Source organism: Oreochromis aureus, linkage group 3, assembly GCF_013358895.1.
Source record: "Oreochromis aureus strain Israel breed Guangdong linkage group 3, ZZ_aureus, whole genome shotgun sequence".
NCBI lineage: Eukaryota > Metazoa > Chordata > Actinopteri > Cichliformes > Cichlidae > Oreochromis > Oreochromis aureus.
In genome coordinates, this window is record NC_052944.1 from 68,140,485 (window position 1) to 68,167,752 (window position 27,268).

Genomic DNA, 27,268 nt, shown 5'->3' on the forward strand with positions numbered 1-27,268 from the left:
CTCTATATCGACTCAGAGCCAAAGGTAACAACCTGAGTCTCCTCGATAATTTATCATTGTCAATATGATTGCTTTTGTATTATTTCTCTGATGACCTCATGTTACAGAAAATGGCCCCACTATCCCCATGGCAACAGCAACCAATGCTGAGCAGAGACTGTGTGAGGACTATGATGATATTGGGTCGGTGACCACTGAGCATCAGTTCTAAGCTCATTCTCCATCAGATGGTGTTCATCAGGTCACTGTGACTGAATTATATGTGACATCATAACACCTGGCTGTGTTCATGTGAACTTTATGAATAAAGGTTTTCCTTGTTGACATCCTGATGTTGATTTTTCACACTTTTGTAGTTTTTAAGTTTTATGTTAGTGTCAGTGAGAGGGAAGATATGCAAGCTTGATCAACAACAGTATAAGTACATGTAAGCAGTTAACATGACATTCGTATCTTTAGACTGTGGTAGTAAACCCACAGAGGCTCCTGTCTGCTTCCTCGTATGTATGTTTTTCTACAGACTCATGTACATCACAGCCTACAGACTCTTGTGCAACACCTCTCTGTGTAGCTGACACTTTGACCATGGCTCTATTTTAACCGTCTGTTGTGTGGTTACTCTCAGCTTTGTCTGCAGTCCTCGGCTTTCAGATCTGTGTTTCTGATCTGGTTGCATTTTCCCACACAACCAGAGAATGGTCTGAAAAGAGAAACCCGGTGTTGAACTGTGTTCCAGCTCTGAAGGTGATGACAGTCTGCTTCTTCTCCTTTTTTATTTACTTTTACTGAATCAGTGGAAACAACCTGAATCACAGACACAGTCCTCAGACAGGGATAGAGACCAAAGTTGAACAAGTTTATCTTTTAAATTTGAAGGACTGGATCAGAGATGAGCGTGTCTGAGGTAGAAATGATCAAATAATGAAGGAATAAATGTTCTAAGGTTCCTGCTGAACATGCGATTTCATACTTATCAGACTGGGGTGGTGTTCTTGTTTCCCTGTGTTTTTAGTCATTATATCTGAAATACTGACCTCATGATGTTTCAGCACTTTACAGTTCACTGACTCTCAGCTCCCTGGAGTTCCTCTAAATGTTTGTTATTAACAGTTTTCAGGTGTGAAGTCACAAGCTTTCTTTCTCAAACTATCTTAAAAAGAAAAAAAATGTGTTTTGGTATTTTTCCCCTTTTTTAAATCACAGTTTGCGGCATTAGAATAATTTTATGCAATGTTCTGGTTTGATCTCAAGGTGGCAGTGTTGTTTTACTGCTACCAGAACTGCACTCAGACTGAAAAGGGCTGTGATAACTGTGTTAAAATGTTGAACTACTAAAGTGAAGTTATGACATCCGTGGTTTTTATTATGATCACAGTTATCAAACCTTTTTTAAAGAAGCTTTTCCTAAAGAAGATTTTACAACTTATTTCATCCACATATTCACCTGAACTGGGAGATTATCTCTGCAGATGGATGTACCCCTCCTTTGCCCCCTTACCTCCTCCTCCCCCTTGTAATCAGATTGATCTCTCACCTGGTGATGTTCTGTCCATACTTCATCTCCACACTTCTTATGGTGTCTTTATATCAATGCAGAGCCAAAGGTCTGAGGATCCTCAATTATTGATCAAGCTCGATTACTTTTAAGGAAAATGAATGGATATATTCCCTCCTGTGCATAGACAGGACAGATTTAGATATATCCAGGACTGAACAAGAAGCTAATCAGTTCAAACGGATACATTTATGAAATATAGAAATAATCAGGTGTTTCAGAGAAACTGACTCATCCAAACTACAAAGGCTGGACTGTCTATGAGTCAATTACAGGCGTATTAGAGTTAATGTGATTGCGAGTTTATGCTGTTTTTAAGTTTCTCTTTACATCTGTCTCAAAGCTCTCTGGGCTTATTAATCACAAGAGCAGAAATGGCTGTTCTTTGTAGAAGGGCAACCTCACAGTGTTGACCTTTGACCTCCAGAGAGCCACAATGCTCCAGCTGTTTCATTTGTTAGAACTTATCCACATTTCTCCTCCTGCAGATTTACCCCACAACAATTCTACAGTAAAGCTTATGTTAATCCATTTGAGACACACTCGGTGATCTTTGTCTCTGTGGATGCTGATTTTGATGTATTAATTTAAGCAAAAGTATAATATCTTTCAAAATGTGAAATGCCACCATTTCTATTGACAGTAGAATTGATCTCCTCAGTGCTTCCTTTATTAGTGGATAGTTTAGAGTTATCAGGAAAAGGTGTTAAAAGGAGTTTAACTTTAATGCTCAACTTATAACACTTCATGTCCTTAAATGTGACATTGCACTACCATTTATATCCACAGTGTTTCCTGACGGTACAATGAAACTTGAAAATACAATTTTGAACTTGATGTTATATTTTCAGCATTTCTGCTGCCAGCTGTAATAAATATACAGTCATCAAATAAAAATCATGATGACATGATTTTAATAATGTTTTTTTATGGTTTTAATTCCATTTCTGAGAGCTCAAATAAGCAACAAATATTTTTCACTTTAATCTTTTTACCAAATCAAAGATCAACCATAATCAAAACAATTTTTTCCTGTAACATGTCTTTCAATTCTTTCAAGAGCAAAAGAATAGCAGCAGTGTGTGAATAGTAAATACAGTTCATGTGAACTGCGCTTAGTCTAGTTCACCACCTGAGACCAGTTTGTCTCAGGAGAACCTACCAGGAGCTGAACCCTCCAGATAACTCAGCTCCCAGGAACATCTGAGTTCACAAATCCCTCCATCACATTAAGGTGGCAGTTGAGAGACAGGGTCACGTTATCGGTGCAGACCTTGGTAACAAAGATGAAAAAAAACAAACAAATATGTTTGAGTTAATCCCAGTATTTCATGGCACATCTTACGTTTGCCATATTTGTCCACACTTCCTTGCAAAAACACTCCATATACGTTAGATTCCGAGGACGTCTCTTGTGCACAGCCCTCCTCACGTCACCCCACAGGATTTGTTTTGCCTACTGTGCTACATGCTGTGTTGCTGTTCTGTGTATTGTGATGAATTGTTTGGCTGTTTATATGACTCTGTTTAATAAACTCTGTTTCAAGAATTCTACTCTTTTCCAGAGGATCTTTTTGAGTGATTTGATTTTAAGTGGATCTAAAAAATGTATCTCCACATCACTGGCTGAATAAGGTTATCATGTTGGCTTCAAAATTTGCAACCCGACGCCATATATATGGAGTATGCAGGAGACACATGTAGTACACAGCTAGTACTTCCTACAGCTGCTTCAGTATTGCTGTAGGTCTCTTGGCAGCCTCCCTGACCAGGTTTTGTCTTGTCCTCTTGTCAATGTTGGAGGGACATTCATTTCTTTGCCATGTCACTGTTCAAGTCTTGCAGAAAATCCCACAGAATTGGGAAACCAACAGATAAAACACTGAGTCCAGCTTCTTCCTGTTTCTTTGAATCATCTCTAAGTGCTCCTGGTTGACCTGCAGATAAGAAACAGGTGGTACCGAACAGAACAGGATCTAGAGTGGGGTTCACGTGATTGGTGCAGACATGTTGACCAGACCAAACTGGTTTTCATCTTCTTCACTAGGATGAGCTGGGATGATGTTCCTGTTTTTTAGGCATCAGAAGAGTAATAACAAGAACAATTAATCCAACTGCAGAAAATCCCAGAGATATCAGCAGTCCATTCTGTCCGACACTGAATCCAGCCTCTTCCTTCTTCCCTCCTTCTCCGAATCTTTCTGTCGGACCTGCAGGTGAGAAACAGGTGTGAGGTGTAAGCCGTCAGGTAGGTGATGAGTGAAGAACAGAACAGAATCCATTTCCTCTTCAAACTGCTGTCAGACATTATCTACTGCACTCTGATCACTCACCTAGTAGTCTAACCTTCAGCCTGATTTCATGCTTGATCTCAGAGGTTTCTTGCCTACTGTCTCCTGTGTCTTCCATGACGATACAACACTCGTAGGTTCCAGTGTCATTAATGGTGGTGTTGCTCAGGATGATGGACATATCCATATTTTTCATCTGTGGATCTCTCAGCTTCACTCGATCCTTAAAAATCAGATCCTGGAAGTTTTTATGTGGGAGATCATCTCGGTAGAAGAAGACGTATCCATCTGATAGCAGATCAGGTCTTTTCCATGCCAGCAGGATGAGTTTGCCATTTTCTGGACCCTGACACTCCAGCTCAACATTCCTGTAAGGCTCCACATCTATCTTTTGTAGACCTAAACAAAAGATCAGATTATGTTAAGTTATTTGTGATTTACACTTTTTTCTAGTCAAAAGCAAATTAGACCAAGCATGAGCTCAAGAGGAAAATCCACATTATTGTATTGTGGTGTGAAAAACTAAGTACACAGTTACTGCCTTCATGGTAATTCTGGGGATGCATGTAAGTACCAGTCATGTGCTGTTAGTTAAATGGACTTCATTAACCAATAGACTTTGGCAGTTTGCTGTTTTTTGGGGTGTGTCTGCTAACATAATGTCACAATCTTCCTCATCAAATTCACCCAAAGTTCAGACAATGCAAATAGGAGTGAACAAACTTTGTCCACAATTATGTGAGTGACTGATGACTTCATACAGAAAAGGATAAGTTAACTTATTACAGCTAAAGGCAGTTCGCCAAACTACTGAAACGTTTTTACACAACTGCAAAAAGGCCTGTGAAAACTCAATTTTTACACATTTTTAAACCTGCACAGTTTGAAACTGCACATTTCAACCCTCATTTCTCCAAGACTTTAGTCTGTATTAGATCTTCTTTACAATCTGCTACACAGAGAGACTTTCTACAAGAATGTAGCACACAGGACTGATATCATCCTTGTACCCTGCTGATAACCTGCCATAGCAACTATCAGTAAGTATTTATCTTTCTCTTTTTTTTAAGTTAAGAAATAATATTCATTGTTGTATTTGTGATAAAGGGCTATTGAATCAGCCTGATACCAGCTACCTCAAAATACCTTCTTAACCTCAGTTAATTCACATAGTAATGCTTAATGCTACTTTAATGTTTCTACACTTTCTGCCATCGACTCAAAGACTACTCGGGATGATTTTCAGTTATAACTATATTAGCTTATGTAACATCATTGGAGAGGGACTTGCTATTGTTTCACTTTCTCTGGCTGTTTCTGAACTGAAGCTGAGTCAGTTTCCTTTTTAAAATTTGATAGATTTAGTGTCACATGTGCCACTGGCTCACTGCCTGTCCAGCTGCTGAACCATGTAACTGTGTGCTTTCTGCAGATGTACTTCTTGCATTTCTCACAAAAGGTGCGTGTTTTAAAACAGGAATCTTCATAACTTAGATTTAAATCAAAAGATTTCTACGTCTCCTCCAGACTCAAAAACAGATGACAAACCAATCGACACACCTGAGTCACTGACTTTCTTCAATCCACTCACTCTCACTGGCTCTGTTTATTACTGATCACTGTGTAACTGCTGTACATTCACAGTAACTGCCATCTCCTTACAAATGTTCATTAGATTAACCACACTTATACAGACTGTATATAACTACCAACTCTCCAGCCATGTTGATGGATTGCCTATATTGGCTGGAAATATTCGTTTCCAGAGAAAAGACACAGACAGAAGATGCTTACAGGATGTGATGTGACAGCACCAATGAACTATTGATGTGTCATATTTGTCCAAGGCGTATTTCATTGTTATGGAAAAAGAGAATATTAAAATCATGATGACCAATTGGAGTGGTGATTTCTATGACTTTGTATATATAATTTGGAATTTTGTACAAATGTAGGCCACAATAAATATATGATATCATTTCATTCTTTTCAAAGGTTTATTTGCATGATGCACAAACAGACACAATTGAAAGGTAAAAATGTATTGTGCATGAAACGAATTCAAACGTGCTGCAGATGTGTGTCACAAGTTGATCTGGCTGTAGGCTGTGGCACTTGGCCAGAGGTGGCGCTGGTTGACTCGAGTCCATGTTAGTGCACACAAAGTAAACTGCACGCTTTAGTTGTGAAGCAAAAACGCCGAAACCGGAGAAATAAAACGTGCGAGGGGGACGATAACGACAAGAGTCTCCCGATCGTTTACTCTTCCTGTCCTATGAACAACACCGGCGTGGTATCAATTGTTTGCTGTTTTCGCGATCGCGTCGCACATGAGGCTATCACCAGGTAAACTCGCGTCATTTTTAAACATTTTGTTGTTCAACGGCATCAAGACTGACGGAGTGTGTTTGAGATAACCTCACAAGTGTCACAGATGACACATTTGGCGGGTTTTTTGCTGGTTTGTCGGTAGCAGCTCCTGAAACGCAAGACTGCCACACATCTGTTCGACCAACGCCAGTTGATCTGGAACACCGGCAGCCTCGCCTCTGTCAGTGCGCCCCAGGGCAGCTGTGGATACAATGTAGCTTCCCATCACCAGTATGTGAATGTGTGTGTGAATGGGTGGATGACTGAATGTAGTGTAAAGCGCTTTGGGGTCCTTAGGGACTGAGTAATGCTATACAAATACAGGCCATTTATCATTTACCACTTAAAGAAGAGACTGATTATAAAAAATATAGCTAATAAATTGTGTTGATGTCTTGAAGACTTCAGAGTCATTTAGCCTCAACTCTGGAACATCTCTGAGAAAGGATTGTGGGAAACACTGAAGAGACATGACCGAGGAAGCTGGTTCTGTTCTGTATCCAGAGTGCAGGAAGTGCTGCAATCTGCTGCACAGCTTCCAACCACAAAACCATCATGGCGACTCAGTATTTCTCTACTGTCTGACAGGGACAGGCCTAAACGGTGATTTAGAGTCAAATGCATTTAATTTTCCCTTCTTATTCACACAATGAATTTTTGCAGTTATCTTTTCCTAAATACTAACAGAGCAGATTGCTGATTTGTAGACTGAGCTGAAAATCCTGTTCACCCACCTGCAGATTGGAAAATCACATCCAAAAATGTGACTTTAAGAGAATTTATCTCTGGAGAGAAGACTGTCTTCAGTCTGAACCAAACAGATATGTTTTTTGCGAACAGCTCTGAGAACATGGGAGGAGGGTGTGAGTAAGTCTTGTAATTTAAAGCACTTCTGCTAAGCAAGAGAGGAGGAAGAGAAAGCAACAGAGATATCACAACTTTTGAATAATAACTTTTACATTTTTTACTGGCCAGCTGTTCCACAAAGATCTCAGGTTCATATAGTGGAATAGTTTGTAATAATGCAGCTCCATCTGCATCTCAGTCCTCGGGATTTCATTGATTTTCTTTCAGCCTCGGCTCACTGAACCGAGTTGTGATGCTGGTTTTGTAGTTGTATGTAAAATTGCATTTGCACATTTACCACTTTGCAAATCTGCTCTTTAAAGGGTTCATCGACTCACATCACCAACTCTTGCATTAAGTGATGTGAAAACATTTTACCTTTAAGAATTTAAAATAACAGCAACCAAAATTATTATTTTTATTTAATTCATTAATTTAGTTTTTCATTCAATTAACATAAGTTCATCAAAACACGTTTCTTTTGCACGGAAAGACCAGGCAGACAGCGTGGTACTGTGTACCTTTATTTTGAAAATATTACATCAGCACATTACATGAATCACAGTCAGCGAAAAACTTTTTCCTCTGCCCTTCCTTTAGTTATTTAATCATCAATAACAAAATCACAAGAAGAAGAAGGTGGTTTTATTTTTAACTTTTTCATGAACAACTTGCTTCATTTACTAAATATCACCACCTTGTGGCAAAAGCAGCACAGTGCACATCCAAACGCATTATAAATTTCAGGGCACTTCTGAACTATTTATATATTTATGAACTCCAGTAACTAAGAAAGAAAAAACAAAAACAAAACAAGGGAAACTGAAACATCTTAAATGCATGTGATCAAATTAATAAAAAATGGATCTTGGGTCCTCTCTTACATCTAACAATGTTTATGAGAAAAGTATATAAAAAAAATATTTAACATGTGTAGACTTGTGTATCACAGAACTAGTTTTGCTCTCACATGACTTTATTCAGCTGAACACAGTAAATCTCATCTCTAGGTAGCTAACCTTAATATCGTTGCCTCAACTGCTAAAGATAGCGTTTCTTATACCTTCTGCTTGATGAAATTGATTTTCAGAGATTTTCAAGAGCTTGGAAAAAGTAAAAAACAACAAAAAAACCAAATAAAAAAACAACAACAACAAAAAACAACTGTACTTCTTTACGTTAGAGAAGATATGAAGTGGATAACTGGAAAGCAAACCTACACTGACATCAGGAGGGATGTTATAATTATGCATCTGTTTTCCCCCACTGCACTGTTTAAACACAGTGAAACGTTTCTCCTGTGATAACAATGCATCCACATTGACATTAAAGACATGAATGTAAGAGCTTATAGTGAGCACTAAAGTACTGTGATACCTTTCTTTCTTTTCATTACTAAAACACAGCTTTCACACTTGGTACAAAATATTCAGACGTCTGTTTTCAGTTCCAATGAAACGATTCTTTAACACGATTCAGTCAGCTGAATCTATTAAGTAATGTTATAGATCTACTGATGTATGTCACGGCGGGGCGAATTACACACAGTAATTCGGCATGCCCGTGTGGCGTGCTGGCTAGACCCAAACGCGGCGAAGGCTAGCGGTGGGTTGGAACAGACACGCAGTTATTCTAGTAACGATCTGTGCACGAAGCTTGGCTTCGGAACTGGCGTTACAAATGGAGAGCGAGCGGGGCTCGGATGAGAGAAAGAATCGAGAGGAAAAAACACTCACAGTTGCTGAATCAGGCGGAGACTGACGTAGGCAAAGTTTCGGAGCTCCTGACATGAAGGGAACGATGTCTGAGCCGGCCCCGTAATCAGCTGATCAGCCGCTGACAGGGCTGACAATGTAACAGTTGTGATGAACAAAAAACCCTTTTGTGTTATTTTCCTCTCCTCTTTTTCCCATGTTTCTATTAACTGGTGGTATATCTATCTATCTATCTATCTATCTATCTATCTATCTATCTATCTATCTATCTATCTATCTATCTATCTATCTATCTATCTACATATATATATTCATTCAATTCAATTTTATTTATATAGCACCAAATCACAACAACATGGCACTTTATATTGTACAGTAGGTACAGAGAAAAACCCAACAATCATCTGACCCCCTATGTGCAAGCACTTTGGCGACAGTGGGAAGAAAAAACAGGATGAAACCTCTGGCAGAACCAGGCTCAGGGAGGGGCGGGGCCATCTGCTGCGACTGGTTGGGGTGAGAGAAGGAAGACAGGATAAAGACATGCTGTGGAAGAGAGACAGAGATGAATAACAGATATGATTCGATGCAGAGAGGTCTATTAACACATAGTGAGTAAGAAAGGTGACTGGAAAGGAAAAACTCAATGCATCATGGGAATCCCCGGCAGTCTACATCTATTGCAGCATAAGGGAGGATTCAGGGTCACCTGGTCCAGCCCTAACTATATGCTTTAGCAAAAAGGAAAGTTTTAAGCCTGCCTCCCATTCTACTTTTAAATACTCTAGGAACAAGATTCAAGCCTGCAGTGCGAGAGCGAAGTGCTCTAATAGGGTGATATGGTACTACAAGGTCATTAAGATAAGATGGGGCCTGATTATTTAAGACCTTGTATGTGAGGAGCAGGATTTTGAATTCAATTCTGGATTTAACAGGAAGCCAATGAAGGGAAGCCAAAACAGGAGAAATATGCTCTCTCTTTCTAGTCCCTGTCAGGACTCTTGCTGCGGAGATTAATATATATGTGCAATTTTGACTGGTTTTTCTTAACATTCAACAAATCATGATGTGATCCATAATATTTTTTATACAAATTTTTCTTTTTATCTTACAACTCAATTCAGCATGAAAGCTGCATGGAAATGTAATTTTATGTTTTTGATTAAACAGAAAAAATCAGCTAAATACCATTCTTTGCTCCAGTTTTGGTAAGTCTACTATTAGAATTTTATCTGAATGCATCATTTGACATATATCTGTGTAACAGACAGCCCCTTAATTGCATATAAAACTTTTTACTTTACTGAGATGATGCAGGCCGGTATATTCTACATGAATGCAGTTAAAGGAAAAAAATAAGGGGTGATTTCTGACAAGAAATTACAAATTTGCAGGTAGAAAAAACTAGCAAATTGCAAAAAAATGTTGTAAGTCAAGTAATGAATGTTAATTTAGAGAAAAAGAATTTCAGGGATGAGAAACTCATCAAACTAGTCAGTGATGTGATTGTCTCTTTTTATAACTGATATAAAAACTGTTATCATCTATTACACATGTGTCAAAGTCAAGGCCCGCGGGCTACACCCGGCCCAGCAAGATCATTTTAGATAGATGTACTATTATTGTTATTCATGGCCCGGCGATATGAGGCGCTAATAATATACAAACTACAGATCCCATAATGCAGCGCTGCAGCCTCATTGCTGAACGCTAGGGTAACTGGGAACATTCCCGCGTCAATCAAGTCAAACTTCTGTTATTGCGAAGCTAGCCCCTATGCAACCCACTTACGTGGATACTGCATCTGTGCAGATTCAGTGTAATGATACACTCAGGGGAAAGTACGACACTGAATGGCCCGCACAGTTTATTAGTTCCATTCCTGAAGCAATGCCCCAGCTCCGTCTACATGCAGCTCCAACCTTGTGTATGCTTTCATTTATTTTTTCTGGGGTTTTTGGCAGCATGTTCATATTTCTAACTTGCATATTTTTGACAGGATATATTTTTATGAAGAGCAAAATATTTAAAGTTAAAGTTTATTTTTTTAAGTTTATTTAATCTGGAATAATATTCCTGTCTGTTTTTATTAATATTTATGTTTAAAAAACATTGTTTTAGTGTGTTCAATAAATGCTTATCTTGTTTGGCCCGCGACCTAAAGTGTGCCTTGAGTTTGACACCCCTGATCTACTATATCTGTGGAACAATACAGGTTTATAGTAAACATGGACATTCTCTTTGTAGTGGAAATAATCCAAACTCAAAAACATTACAGGGGCAAAAACTGTCAGTTCAGCAAATATCAACCATAATTCCTACAGACATTCTCTTATTTTAGATACATTGGATCTTAATTTAGACTTTCATATATATTAGTTGCTATGGCAATAGTTTTCTATTTCATTACTTTGAGTCGTTGCAATTCTGAATCACAGTGGCAGTTTTTTCAAACAATCACAGATCACCATAATCATAATAATTGATATATTTTTTCTCCAAGTCAAACTTTGAACACAAAGCAGACTATTTGAGTATTGAATGTTATTACACAAAAAAATCAATGTCTGTCTCTGTTCATGGATAACATTGATAAGTGGAACAGCAGGAGACTCACAGACCAGCTGGAAAAAGCTGTGAAAGATTTCAAACAAGCTCCAGTTCAACTGGAGGCTGGTATGGATCCTGTTGTTATCTATGTTTTCTGTAGATCAAAAAACCAACACCAGCAGCAGCAACAAGAAGCCCAGCAAAAACTGAAAGACCAACGATCAGTCCAACAGAAGGTCCTGTGTGACCTGCAGGTGAGAAACAGGTGTGAGGTGTCAGCTGTCAGGTAGGTGATGAGTGAAGAACAGAACAGAATCCATTTCCTCTTCAAACTGCTGTCAGACATTATCTACTGCACTCTGATCACATCACTCAGACCAGCTGCTTTCTACAAAGTCTCATCAACAACATCTTTAGAAACAAACATCAACAACCAGGAAGCAGCTTCACCTCTGATCACACACACACTCAACTCTACTCACTCACCTTGAGGAACAACATGAAAGTAGATGATACAGATAGGTTTGTTCTTAATGACAGTCTTCTGGTGGCTGGGTCCTCCCTGGATGACACGACACTCGTATGTTCCAGTGTCGTTAATCATCACATCCTTCAGAATCAAAGACACGTCTCCATCCTTCATCTGTCTGTCCTGCAGATCCACCCGGTTCTTAAAAGATGGATGCTGCTCTTCAAGTACAGACCCCTCATCTCTGTACAAAAGGACATACTCATCCAGGTCAGCTCTGCTCCACTCCACAACTATGGTGTTGTTGTTTGCAGCTCGACATGTCAGAGTGACGTTCTGTCCAGACTCAGCTGGGATGATTTTCTGGTCTGAAAGAGGAAACAACACAGATCAGAGAGGTTAAAGGTCAAAGTACAACTGTTCACCTGTACATCTTCTATTTAAAAAGTTAAGGATTTCTGTCATTGAAAATGTTTCAGCATTTTCAATCAGGATGACTACAGTAACTTTGAGTCATACATACTATAGTGATTTTAATAAAGAACTAAAAAGATTAAACTCTGGTCTCTGTTAATCTGATCGGTGGTATCAGAAGGAAGATGTTGGCTTGTGATTTATTTCACAGAAACACATTTATTTTAACTTCATTACAAATATTTTTAATCAATATAATTTGCTTTGTTATCTGAAGGTAATGTTGACACTTCTGCATCTCAGAGAACTGGAAATATCAGATTAAAGACTGTGAGGTAAAGAAATGTAAAGAAGTCAACCATCTGATGTAAAAACCAGTTAATCTGGAGCACCAACATTGAACGCTCAGGTAAAAAGTGACCTTGCAGCCTAGACAAGCTGCAGGGCTGAAGTCACGTTGGTGTTTGGTCCACGCACTGCAGGTGTTTTTGAGGTGAATCGGTGGTAAAATTTAAAATACGCCCACTGTGAAATGTCTAATCCTCTGTTAATTGATCTATATGTCTTTTTTTAATTTATTGCCATGTGTTGAGATTATCCATGTTAAGATATTGTGCACACAATTTCCATTATTGTTATTATTACTCTTTTTTATTTCTTTTTTTAAAAACACAGACCACTTTTGAAAGCCCCCCTGGGGTACAGCTTAAATTGAATGCTTTAATGTTTTTTGTAGATTTTTATCCTTCTTGTCTGACTAAAACATGTTTGTCCTATTGCAGCCAACTCAGTTGACACCAATCTGAAATCAGCTGATGAGAAGTGGTGACAAATTTAACACACTTTAAGTGAAATAGTCAAACATTCACTAGATTAAAAACAAAACATTTAAACATGAAACAGAATGTAATAAATTCAGATTTCACCTCCAGAAGCAGCAGAACAGAAGACCAGGAGAGACAGGAAAATCCAGTAAAGTAGCAAAAATGTTGTAGGATTCATCTATGCTGTGAGTTCCAATTATCAGACTAAATGCTGAAATAATTCTCAAGTAGAGAAAAAGTTTCCACTCTGCACCAAACACCCGAGGACATTAGTTCAGGCTAAGTTTCAAATGCCTTTGAAAACTCTCACCATCTGTTCTTGCTGTATTTGCACTGTGTGCTGTGTTTCATGAACAGCACAAACACAGTTTACACTCCTGAAAAGGGGGAAGGTCTGCTCATGGCCTAACAAACAAGCCTGAGGGTGGATGGTTGCAGGTGGAGCAGAGTAGACGATATTATTTTTTATTCTCATATTTACCAGAAAAAACATAGGCAGCAAACCCTGTACTGATCAATCTAAAACACACACACACACACACACACACACACACACACACACACACACACACACACACACACACACACAGTGTGAATATGAATATGAAAATATCTGGAATTTATGGGATTTCCCTGAATTCAGTTAAACTCTTTTAGTTTGTTTGTTCTCAGTTCTTGGGACAGATTTAATCCTCAGCCACAAAATGCAAACTTAGTTGCATTCAAACTTTATCTTTGTTTATATTCACAAAGCTAATGATCTTTTTCAAACTCACATCAAAACGTGCTTCACAGAGTGGCAGCACATCAGGATAATATACACAAGTTTACCTGTAAGTGCAACAAACAGTATGAAACTCATCAGCATGTGGATGCATTCTTCACCACAACTTATCTGGTCGGGTATGATGGTATTTGTGTTTTAAAATGAGAACAATCTCTTTCTACACACACACACACTCGAGGGAGCATTGATGCATCACGGTGAACTTTAGCTCAGATATTCTAAACGCAGAAGTAAAAGTAAAATGACCTGTCAGAATCCGCCCTGCAGCCCATTTACTGTGTCACGCTGCACTATAGACTGTCTGCTATTGCGACAGGCTTCACAGCTGCTGGTGCACACCCCAAAGATATGCAAACAAATCCTACCTTGTCTGAAAGGCATGTAGTGTGCACCTGCTTTTGTGCAAATAACGTGAGACTTTCCAGGACATATGAATTGTTAGAGAAAATGTAAACGTGAGAGGGAGAGAATTAAAAAGGGAGCTGCAGAGCTGCCAGCTTTCTTTCTTGGCTAGACGTTTGTCACTTTGATTATTTGATGCAGTTCTTGCATCAGAAACATCATTCTCAGCACTCCCAAAGGAGTTTTTTAAGAGAGTTAAAGCATTTCTCATAACATAGAAAAAATACACCAAAAAATCAAAACTCTAAACTTTTTTTTCTCACATGTCAAACATGACAAGCAGGTGAGTCACTTTACCTCTAAAAACCTTCTGCCACTGTTTTCAAACTTAGACACCAAATGTTTTTAAGTTTAAAAGGTTACCTCAGATACAAAATAAAATGTGAAGGACATGAACACGTCCAGGCTCACACGTCTTGGTGGCTCAGCCCCCATCACAATTTCAACACAGTGCCTTACAATTAATATTAGCAGATGTTTGTTAAAGTAGTCGGCTCTTTTCCCATTTTTGGACTGAGCACACATCACAGTCTAAAGCAGCTTAATGACTTGGACGAGCTAATGCAGTGTCTGAAAATGATCCAGAATGAAAAATCACAGATTTCAATATTGATCAAAGCGTTTTAGCGTCGACCCTTTAGATATCAAACCTGGGGCAAAGGCTCAGTCATGTTGATCAGAATTTTCCAAAGTAAGTTAAACAAGTGTTTGAAATAAAGCAGATAAGAAAAGAAACATGTACACAGAATTGTACTTTTCTTTTACTTTTATCCACAAAGAGGCAGTACAAACAGTGCCACTGCCACTCCTAACACCTGGACGACAAGCAAACTGATAAAAATGGTGCTTTCACATTAAAGTATTTTTAATTCAGACAAACTCTCCCTTTTAATGTGCAGAATCAGCACAGGGCATCGTGTACCCAAATCCCACCTGCTACACTGGATTGATAATTTTTTATTGACTCTTACCTGTTTCTTTTTTTGCCTCTGTTTCTTTCTCTTTGCTGTTTTGATCCTCCTCTCTCAGTCACCAAGAGTTCAATCTAATAGTGAAAAACAACCTAGTAAAAGGCAGAAAATGATCCAGATCCATTTATTACTGTATTCAAACTGAATATAGGCTGCAGGTTTGACTTGCTGCCACAAATGGAGCGGCACTGTAAGCTCCAACCATCAAGAACATAGTTGTGAACTGGAGCAGAGCTGACCTGGAGTCAGAATATGTGCTTTTGTACCAGGACGGGACTTTGATACCACCAACCAGCACCCATGTTTTAAGAAGCGGGCGGATCTGCAGGACAGACACATGAAGAATGAAGAAGTGTCTTTGATTCTGAAGGACGCGATGACTGCAGATGCTGGAACATATAAGTGCTGTGTCTTTACTCTGGGAAACAGGTGTAACCCATGTGAAATACAGGGCTACTAAACCCCTTTTCATCATTTTAAGCTATTGTTATTGTCACACGGGGTGCTATGAGGCTGTCTTATGTTTATGATGACCTTGCGTCTTGTGCCCAGGAAGCGTTGTCCCTTCCTGTGAGATCTTCCCTCTAATGGCTGTTAAATATGTCGGAGTGCAAAAGGAAAATATCTTGGCCCTGATATATTGAACTCTGAGCACACAAAGTTTATTTAAATAGAAAATAATGTATTACATGCACATGGAGGTCCATGGGGGAATCCACAGCCAGTAAAATGATTAAACAGCATAGGAGTGATCATGTATTGTACATAGAAAGAGCAGAGGCCATACTAGCAAAGGTCAGAGAGGGCCTTGACGCAAAGAAAAGATCTGTAATTGGGTGGGATGGTGGTGGAGTTGTTTGGAATGGTTCAAATGCCAGCTGGGATCGTTCTGTGTGCTTCTTCAGGTGTTCATCTTAGTCCCACAGTTCACACATATGCATGTTAGGTTAACTCAGGGGTGTCAAACTGCAAGGCTCGAAGGCCGGTGTCCTGCAGGTTTTAGATATAACCCTGGGTCACCTGAATCAAGTGATATGTTCATTACCAGACCTCTGGAGAACTTCAAGAAATGTTGAGAAGGTGATTTAGCCATTTAAATCAGCTGTGTTGGATCAAGGACACATCTTAAACCTGCAGGACACTGGCCCTCGAGGCCTGGAGTTTGACACATCTAGGTTAACTGGTGATTAAATTATGTGTGTATGTGGTAGAAGTGTGTAGTCACAAGAACCTTGACTACAAGGTATAATCCATTATATCCATAGGGGCAATCTTGAGTTGGGAGTTTACCTTGTAATCGGAAGGTTGCCGGTTCGAACCCCGGCTTCGACAGTCTTGGTCGTTGTGTCCTTGGGCAAGACACTTCACCCGTTGCCTACTAGTAGTGGTCAGAGTGGTCAGCGCCAGTGTCCGGCAGCCTCGCCTCTGTCAGCGTGCCCCAGGGTGGCTGTGGCTACAATGTAGCTTGCCATCACCAGTGTGTGAATGTGTGCGTGAATGGGTGGATGACTGGATATGTAACGCGCTTTGGGGTCCATAGGGACTAGTAAAGCGCTATACAAATACAGGCCATTTACCATTGACTCTGAGCTCAGAGTGGTCTTTGAGCTGATCACATCAGGTTCTACTGCTGTCAGCTAAGAATCCGGAATACTATTCAAATGAGCTCACAAAAAGGATCACAAATTAAATTAAGCAAGTAATTTAATTTGTGCAATTGTAATTAAAGTAAATTAAAAGTATGTTGTCTCTACTAAATAATTCTCTGTTTATGGTACGACAAAATAAAACAAAATGAGATCAAACACTTTGCACTTTGTTTAATATTTAAAAAAAGATGTGTGAAGGTCTTCTTTTAGTGACAGTTTGCTTGATAAGACCTGTCTGGTGTAATGTTCAAGTTTGACCTCGTGGTGGCAGTGTTGTCTCTCTGTTTTCATGGCTGCACACAGCCTGCAGAACACAGCGATAACAAAAGTATCAAAATGCTTGAGTGTTAGTGAACATGTGTTCAAAGCTTCGGTGCTTTACTGACCAACTATAGTTGTACCACAAAACAATAAACATCCCTCCCCCCAGCCAAGAAAAAGATACTAGTTAGTGTAACCCAAAGATAGAAAAATACTAGAGTTTCCAGATGACACCCTTATTATAACTCATAAAATGATTTAGTTGAATATGTGCGATGTTGAGGAGGTAATTTAGCCATTTAAATCACATGAGATGGATCAAGAACACATCTAAAATCTGAAGGACATCGGCCCTTAAGGACTTTGATACCCCTGCTTTAGAGATTAATATGTGCAATTTTCACTGTTTTTTCTTAACATTCAACAAATCACAATGTGATCCATAATATTTTTTTATAAAAATGTTTCTATTTATCTTACAATTCAATTCACCATGAAAATTGCAGGAAAATGTAATTTCATGTTATTGATTCAAACGTACAACTGTTCACTTCTACAGCAGCCAATTAGGGTGAGGAACAGTTTTTTTTCTTACCTTTCAGTCATTTATAATAATTTAGAGGATTCTTTGACAGTTTAAACAGTGAGTAGATATCATTTAGAATTTTTATAAACCAAAGAATCAATGAAAAATCAGTCGGCAAATGAAAACGATCAGTAGTTACAGCCTGACGTGGGACCACCTTCTTCAAGTCCAGCAGTAACAGTTCACACACCCCCTTAAAAATGTCAAAGTTTCCAACAGAAGTTAAAGATACTTTACCACTTTGTTATTGCATGGCACCTTATCACTGGAATTTTGTAATATTCACCAGATGTGTTTCCTAAATCAGCAACATGCAGGTAAACTCTGGTTGAGCTGCTTGGTGGTATCAGAAGAAAGATACTCGCTTGTGATTTATGTCACAGAAACACATGTATTATAGCTTTATTAAAACATTTGTAATTTGCATTGTTATCTGAAGATAATGTCAACACACGCATTTAAATAAACTGGAAATAGCAGATTAAAGATTGCAAGATAAACAAATATGAATAAGTCAACGATTTGATGTAAAAGCCAGTTAATCTGAAACACAATTAAGTGGACTTGCAGCCTAAACAACAGGGAAAAGATGCAGGACTTTCGGTGCGCTCACTATGGATGAAGAGTTTTTAAAGTGACTCTGGGATAAGAATTTAAAATAAAACTGCAAGATCTCATATTTCCTGTTAATTTACAAATTTGTTTAATTTTTTTTTAATTTTTTTTTTTTTTTTTTTAATTTCCTGACTTGTGTTTAGATGATTAAAATATAGCATTCACATTTTTCTTTTTGTTACTTCTTTCATTTTTAAAAACTTTTTTTTTTTTTAAAAGACAATAGTTAAAACACACCGGCACAATACCACTGTTATATGGAACACTTAAACTTACATTTTTATGGTTTTTTTTTTTTTTGTCCGACTAAAACATGTTTGTCACTAAATTGTGAGGGGTAAGAAAACAGACATCTGTTGACACCAATTGGACATCAGCTGATGACAAGCGGTTAAAAATTTGATACACTTGAACAAAAATAAAATAAAAAATTAACCAGATTTAAAAATAATATGAAACAGAATGTAATAAATAAATAATAAATGAAAAACAGGTGGGAAATATGTGTGGCCACAGGTTAACCAATAACTAAAAATACCACCGACCCTCTCCCCAGACCTACCTACTAAAATCTTAGCCTAGTTAGCTTCTGGAGTGTACCAGGCTCGAGGCAGCTTTAAAGGCTAAGCATCAAGTGCACAAAGCACCGACAAGCCTACCCCCGACAGGGAACTAATCCCCTAGTTCCGAAAATAAAAAAGGCAAAATTAAAAATGAGTGCCTGAAGGAGGAGCCTTCGCTCAGCTTGGCCCTTCCCCTGTGCTAAATGGAGAGAGAGTGCAGCAGATACCATACAACTAAACAAGCCACCGGCAAACAACTCACTAAAACTCAACTGCTGTTCCCTCCACTCATATCCCGGACGAGCCCCCGCATTGTTACATTCCCCCGAAGGGGTCTAGGCGTGAGAGTGAGGGGACCAGTAACAAATGGGTCCGGAAACAGAATGAAAAGGAAAACACACAGAGTTGTTCTATAACAATATAGTTTTATTACAAATGAAATAGTTCTATTACAAACAACATTAACTTAAAGAGCCGGCAACGCCGTTCTACCAATAATCCCAAAGAAACAACAGAAACACTCGCAGCAACAAAAGACAAGAAAACTACTAACCAAAGAAGGGAGGCACTTCCCACACTTCCAACTTTACTCCTCACCACGGGGAAGACACTCTTAGGGCCCACAAGCCCAACTACTCACTACTCAGAAGGAGGCTGTCTGTCCAAAACCTAACACAAAAACCATGTAGAGCCACCAAGGGAAAAACTACCCTCTGCTCACTGCTCATCCCCAGCTTAAATAGCCTCAGAGGTGATTGCTGACTTGGGTCAGGTGGCAAACGAGGCTAATCAAGAACAGCTGTGTCCTGGGGAGAGAGGAGAGTGAGAGAGACAGAGGGGGTAGGAGTGGCAAGAGAGGAGGAGGCGGGGAGAAACACCACGCCCACACAAGGGCAGTTTCAGGAGGCCCAGCTAGGGCCGTAACAACATGTCACCTCCAGATGCAGCTGAACAGAGTACCAGGAGAAACAGGAAAATCCATCGAAGTGGCAAAAATGTGGCAGCATTCATACTCTGAGTTTCACCAATATCAGCCTGAATGCTGGAATAGTTCACAATTCGAGAAAAAGTTTCCACTCTGCACCAAATTTTAGTTCTGCCCAAGTTCCAAATGTGGTTCGAACCTCTCACTGTCTCCTACTGCCGTGTTTACACTGGGTGCTGCGTTTCATGGACAACATGAGCACAGTGTATTGAGAGAATCCTCACCTGCTGCATCACTGTGTGGTATGACCCCTGCACTGGGTCCTGCCCAAAAAAGTTGTAACGGTTAATGCGAGCAGCAGAGAGGATTGTAGGTACTTCTCTTCCCTCCCTCCAGGACATCTACTGCACCTGGGCTAGAACCAGCAGACTGACAGACAGCTTCGTCTATCAGGACATCAGGATGCTGAATTCACTCACTGCTTTTACACGAACTTCAGACCTGTATTCACCTCTTCCCTCTGAACCCGCCAGCTCCCCAAAACATACAAAAAGCATTATGGAAAGTGGACGCTCAGACTGGCTGAAGTTTTCTTACTGTATATCTTGGGCTGCATAAATGTGGATGGGGAAGTGAAGAATCTGATTGATTGATTGAGCTGATAAATTGCCACTAGAAATGTTACAATTACATGTTACATGCAGTGAAATAGGACCCCGTACCATACAGACCAGAGAGACGTATGATGGTAAGAAAAATAATGAAAGTGCACAATACATGAGGGAAAATAAGGGGAAAAAGGAACTCTGCTTAGACTAAGCACCTGATATGAGATACGTTTGAGAACCGAAAAAGCCAGGAAGATGCAACAGACACCACAAACACACAAAGTTTTAGTGTGTCAGCGTCCTTTCTATACCACATCCTTTGTTTTACTTCTTTGCTGAAGTTTCTGTAGAGGAACTGGAAACCCACGGAACATTTTCACATCAAGTTTAGAGTTTCACGTTAGTATTTGGAGTGGTAACTGCATGCAACTCTGTAATTTGACATTGACAAATATGACATTCGACATATATCTTTGCCTTATCCCTTAAAAGCTGTATGCATTTCACACTGAAATTTACTGCATTAGCTGTTGCACATCCATATGTGCCCCTCTCAGGCTGTGCATATTTTCCCCAACAAAAATTGTATTTCAATAGGGACATAAAAATGAAAATCAGGAAGAGACGTTCAAGTCATGAGACCCAGTGGAGTATAAGACAGCTGGGCATGAGCTGCAAAAGTCCATCAGAGCAAGCTTAAAGGCTACTATGTCAAACACAAAACACACAGCATGTGGCAGGTGATCAACAATTACCAGAGACAACCAAGATGCCACCCTTCCAGACAGCCTTAACACTTTCTACACCAGGTTTGACAGACTGAACACAGACACACCCTCAAAGGCCTGAAGAGACCTCATGAACACTGCCTTCCAGGTGACACACACACAGGTCCCGAAAGCTATGAACAAGGCGAACCACCACAGAGTTCTCCTCCCAGAGTTCTGAAGGCCTGTGGGGAATAATTAACCTGTCAGTCTCTCAGGCAATGACTTCAGGCCAGTGGCACTCTCACCTGTTGCCATGAAGTACCTGATAAAACTGGTTCTCATGCACTACGACATGGTCCCAGACATTGTCGATCCCATCCAGTTTGTCTACCAATCCACTCAATCAGTGGATGACATGGTAACAATAGCCCTACACCATGCTCTGCAACATCTGGAGTGTAGCGGAACATCTGCTAGGATGCTTTTTCTGGACTAGAGTTCAGCTTTTAATACCATCCGTCCAAAGCTGACAGGCCCACTCTCACCATCAAAGGAACTGAGGTGATCAATGAGTTTTATGCAACTGGCGCTTTGATTCTAAACAGGTAGACAGTAAAAAGGTTATTAAGGCAGCACAGTCCAGTTTGATGACGACAATATAATATTGGTAACTGATTCCTTGCACAGCCTCAGTCCGCTTTGCTCCAATTCAAAGAGTAGGTGTCGTTTGATGTGTCGTAGCTCATTTGATGGCTCATATTTCAAGGAGAACCCACTTCTGTGTGGACAATAGCAAACCTTCATATTAGTGGGTTTGTTGGTGTGAGGAGATCAGATGATCATGTCCCAACAGGTTTATTTTGCTCATAGTGAAAGGTAAGGAATCTCAGAACAATTATGCATAGTTATTTGTATAAAATATAGATTTTTTCATAGCTCTTCTGCTTTTTTTAATGTATTCTCTTCATGTTTTGCAAAAAAAAAAAAAACTGTACGTGATGGAGGGGAATGGAGATCATTTTTGGTTTGAGCACCCTAAAAAACATTACATTGACCAAAAATATATGGGACAGCTTCTGTGTCTGGACCTGGACCGTGGTGTGCCTGGTAGTGACCTCTGTTGTAGAGTCTTTACCTTATAATATAAAGCACCTTAAGGCAACTGGTAGTTGGTTTATCACTGTATAAATAAAACTGAACTGAACTGAAATGATCGATAATCTATAAAAACAGAAAAAAAGACCTGCTGTATTAAACTGCAGGAAGAGAGTAAAAGTCAGTGAAGTTACTGGGGCAGTTGCAGAAAACAGGTTCAGATCATAAACTGTTGCTTAAAATTTTTTGATCACATTTTAATCAATCAGGAACAAAAAATGGCTGTTTTGAATTTACAGATGATATTTTCTAGACTAGCAGAAAAAAATTGTATTCAGTGAAACATGTTTTTAAAGTTTTTATTTTTCAGATATTTTAATTACAGTGCTTTTACACCATTTCATTTGACGTGTTTTTATTCATTAACAGATCAGAACAAAGGTAAAGGCCACAGGAAACATGAATCATATATCTCTGCTGTTTTTTAACGTCAGACTTTTAAAAAAAGAAAAGAAAAACTGACGGTAAACGTTTATCTCTGAATTGTTTTATCTCCTCTTTTTTCATATTAATAAAGACTAAGTATTCTGATTCTGAACAACACAAAAAACTAAAAACTAAAACTAAAAATTAGTAATGTTTGATTCATGATATATTATTAAAAAATATATTTGTTCATGGGCAGCTTTAAAACAGATTTTAGATCATCTTAAATGCTGATTGTTTTACAGTTTAATAATGTCTAGATAATGACATAATGAATTATTAATTTCCTTTTTTCTGTAAAATTAACAAATATATTTGATCAAAATACATTTAATAATCAAAAAATGCACAGTCAAATAAGATAATAATTCAAAAATTTGATTTCCAGTCTGTATATTCAGGTTGATGTTAATGAGCTGCTGCCAAATAACACTGCATATCACTGCAGGACACAAGCCTTCTTTTTTATTTTAGCTGCAGGAATATAATGAACTCCAGCTCCCACTCCAGCTCCCACTCCAGCTCCCACTGAAGACCCTACTAAACCTGTCACAACACTCACCGAAGCACCTACAAATCCAACTGTGGCTCCTACTGCAGCTCCCACTGGACCTCCTACAAGTCCAACTGTAGCTCCAGTAGCAGCAGCTGTGAAAAGAGCTGGAATACCAATTCCAGCACCAACTCCAAGACCCAGTCCAAGAGCAGATCCTATAAGAATTGCAACCTTGCTGTCTTGAATAAACTTATTTTTCCGTTCTGCTTTGTATGTTGCTTCTTCTGGTGTCATATTTTCTTTCATTATTAGTCGTTCCACCTCTTTCTTTATGGCCTCCTCTGCCTTCTCAAACATCTGATTGCTGTAGTAGCTTCCTCCATTTTCCTTCACCATGGTGTTGATCTTCTCCACCAGCTCTCTGACCTGAACAGGATTTCTGCTTCTGTTGTTAAAAACATGATATCCTCCTCCACACTGATCGATTAACTCACTGAGACCGTGAGTTTCAATGATACGCTGCTTTATGGAGACCTTCGGATGATCTACATGGGTGAACAACACCATGGTATAACGAGCTGCTTCGTCTCCAAACACATTCTGAAGGATTCTCACTGTTTCTTGTTCTTTAACTTCAAACTCTTCTGGATTGACCACAATCAGGAACACATGAGGACCAGGAGCAGCCAATGAGATGCATTTATTGATCTCTTTCTTGAACTGGTTTAAGGTGAACATGGTGTGAAACAGGCCTGGAGTATCAACTACAGCCAGTTTTTGAAAGTCGAACGGAGCTGTTTCCTTCTGACACTCTAATGTCTCTGGGGAAGAAGATGATGTTGATCTAAATACATTTCCCTCTAAGATGGTGTTTCCTGTTGCACTCTTCCCAGCCCTGGTTTTTCCCACAAGAACAATCCTGAGGTCTGGTTCCACTTTTTTAAATGCTCTCGCTGCCTTTTCAAACATCTCATTGGTGTAGTAACTTCCTCCATTATTCTGAACCATGGTGTTGATCTTCTCCAGGAGCTCTCTGACCTGAGCAGGGTCTCCACTTCTGTTGTTAAAAACATGATATCTTCCATGACACTGACGGATGAACTCACTGAGACCTGGATTTTTTATTAATGTTTCTATTGTGACTCCATCATACTCCAGATTATCTCCACAGGTGAAGAGGGCCATAGTGTACCGGGCTGCTTCTCCTCCAAACACATTCTGAATCTGTCTGACTGTCTTTTGTTCTTCTTCTGTGAATCTGTTCGCTTGAATCACAACCAGGAACACATGAGGACCAGGAGCAGCAAAGGGGATGGCTCTACTGATCTCTGTCTTGACCTCCTCTTCAGTCTTATTGGTATCAAACAGACCTGGAGTATCAACTACAGCCAGGATTTGACCATCAAACTGACCTGTGTCCATCTGACACTTTGCTGTTGCTGTGGAAGCATTTGGTGTAGACATAAATACTTTTTGTCCTAAGATGGTGTTTCCTGATGCACTTTTCCCAACACCAGTTTTCCCGACAAGCACAATCCTGAAGTCAGCCTGTCTGAACATCTCACTGGTGTAGTAGCTTCCTTCATTTCTGTGAACCATGTTGTTGATCTCCTGCAGTAACTCTCTGACCTGAGAGGGATCCTCCTTTCTGTTGTTAAACACATAATATTTTCCTCCACACTGACTGATGAAGTTACCCAGAGGTGGATTATTACTAATAAACTCATCTATGGTAACACTGGCTGGGTCTGGATCATCTCCACAGGTGAATAAGACCATAATATAACGTGCTGCTTTTTCTCCAAACATCTGCTGAGTTTTTCTCACTATTTCTTTATCTTCTTCTGTGAAGCTGCCAGTCTGAAACACAACCAGGAACACATGGGGACCAGGAGCAGCAAAGTAGATGCATCTATGGATTTCCCTCCTCACATCCACATCAGTCAATCTGTTCTCAAACTGATCTGGAGTAACAACTACAGTCAGGATCTGACCCCCAAACTCCTGTGCTTCTTTCTGAAACTCTGACGACGTTGACTCAAAACCATTTCTATTATTTCCTAAAATGGCATCTCCAATTTTGTTCTTTCCAACTCCAGTTTTTCCAAGAAGCACAATCCTGTACTCTGGTTTATCTGGTTCTTCTTGTTGTTCTGGCTCCTCTAATTCTGCAGAAAAATATTATGAACATTTTAATTCAATTCAATTCAATTCAATTCAATTTTATTTACATAGCGCCAAATCACAACAAAAGTCGCCTCAAGGCGCTTAATCGCCTCAACTGATGTTGGTGTAAAAGGCCCATTTTACTATTATCTTTCTCTAAAATGAACATTTTTACAGATGAAAATCTGAAAACAAATATTTGTTAGCTTCCCTCAGTTATTTTGCAGTCCAGACTAGGAGATATTAAGTCACTGAATAAATAAATAAAGAGAAAACTGAGAGAAATTATTTGACCCTGTGGTGGACAGAGAAACTGAAAGTTTCTGCACTTCTTCTTTTAGGCCTTAGATGTTAAAATAATTCATTTAATTTTGGGAGGTTTAATAGAATCAGCTATATCTTTGGAAATAAGGCAAATTGGAATGGCTCTCTCCTAATCAGACATTTTTTTTGAGAAACATTCCCAATGATCTATAAAGCAAACATTCTCGGTACGAAGTGCTCAGATAAGAGCTTGAGAAGATGTGGAGGGTGAAAGTAACAGTGGTCCCAGTGGTAATAGGAGCACTAGGTGAGTGGCTCCAGCAGATCCCAGGAACAAGATCTGAGATCTCTGTCCAGAAGAGCGCAGTCCTGGGAACAGCTAAGATACTATGCAGGACTCTCAAGCTCCCAGACCTCTGGTAGAGGACCCGAGCTTGAAGGACAGACCACCCCCAGCGGCGAGCGGGGAATTTTATGGAATATGTATTTATTTAATAATTACAGAGAAACTAATATGAACTCCTTTTCCATGTAGTAGTGTATTAAATTAAATTTGGATAACATACATGCTTGCTATTACCTATTTGAACTGTGAACATGAAATCTGTACAGACGTTCTTCTCACCAATATTGTTTTTAGTTTTACTATTCAAAGTGCTAAAACTTTCTTTCCTCTAGTTTTAGTTTTTTGCTTTCAAATAGTCATTGTGAAAGAAAATAATTAATTCTCTTAATGCATGCTCAATCACCCAGGTAAGGAAATCCCCAAAAGGTCATTCTGTTCATCTGGACAAAAACACTTCGTCCACATGAACAAAATCAACTTTCTGGGATTCTGACATGAAGTTGACCGAGAGTTATGTTCTCCTGAACATTAAGATTGCGTTGTTGTATTTTTTTTATCCAACTGTAGCAGATTAGACATTGGAAATATCTTTTTTTGTGTCATATTTAAATGTACAGTGAAAAAGTGAGTTTAAATGTCCTTACCCGGTAGAAGCTCTTGGTCAGACATGTCTGTATAGCAGTTTGTGTGTCACTGCCCGTCTTGCTGTCGAATAACTTCTTCTTTATCTCACCACTCTATAAGAGACTCTTTCTAGCCCCTCCGTGCAGCTGTGGACTGTTGGAATGTTGCAACTTCCTCAGCATCACAGGCCGCTCAGTCAAGCACCCTTCAGACATCGTTCTTATGATCACCAGCAGCTGTTGGCTGACTTGAGGCAGATTAAGCCATTGAGTGACGATAAAAATCAAGGGATAAACCTTTTTTTTTTGACAGCATGCCGCATGCTTCAGTTACATTATTAGTATGCTTGTTTGTGTTGATTAGAAAACGTATTTTAGTGCCAGACACTAAAGATTTTGAAATATCATGATATTGAAAAAGGTCCAAGGCTATTATTTAGGTAAAGGTTGACAAGACTAGTTTTATCTTCATATCATTCCATTTAAACCATAAACGTAGACATATAAAGTGTTTAGAATACACTTTTCTTTCACGACAAGCCATGTTCATTAAATTTAATATTTAATTCATTTAAAACTCTTACATGCAGATATTTAAAAAAATGACACAAAGTACAGTCGTGGCCAAAGGTTTTCAGAATGACATAAATATTAGTTTTCACAAAGCTTGCTGCTAAACTG

General features: G+C 39.2%; 1 protein-coding gene across 1 annotated transcript; it reads right to left on the minus strand.

Annotated features, from left to right (window-relative positions):
- Window positions 1-22,549: 22,549 nt before the first annotated feature.
- LOC116332090 (GTPase IMAP family member 8-like) lies at window positions 22,550-26,729 on the minus strand. Its single transcript, XM_031754952.2, has 2 exons — window positions 26,609-26,729; window positions 22,550-25,356 (listed from the first exon to the last, which is right to left on the minus strand). The coding sequence occupies exons 1-2, from the start codon at window positions 26,631-26,633 to the stop codon at window positions 23,132-23,134; spliced, it is 2,250 nt and encodes a 749-aa protein (XP_031610812.2). The 5' UTR covers window positions 26,634-26,729; the 3' UTR covers window positions 22,550-23,131.
- Window positions 26,730-27,268: the final 539 nt, after the last annotated feature.

Bases quoted from the DNA above. Each gene is read 5' to 3' on its own strand.
- LOC116332090 (XM_031754952.2), bottom strand. From the start codon at position 26,633: ATGTCTGACCAAGAGCTTCTACCGG. The intron at 25,357-26,608 runs GTAAGGACATTT...ATTTTTCTGCAG, and splicing joins TGACCAAGAGCTTCTACCGG to AATTAGAGGAGCCAGAACAA.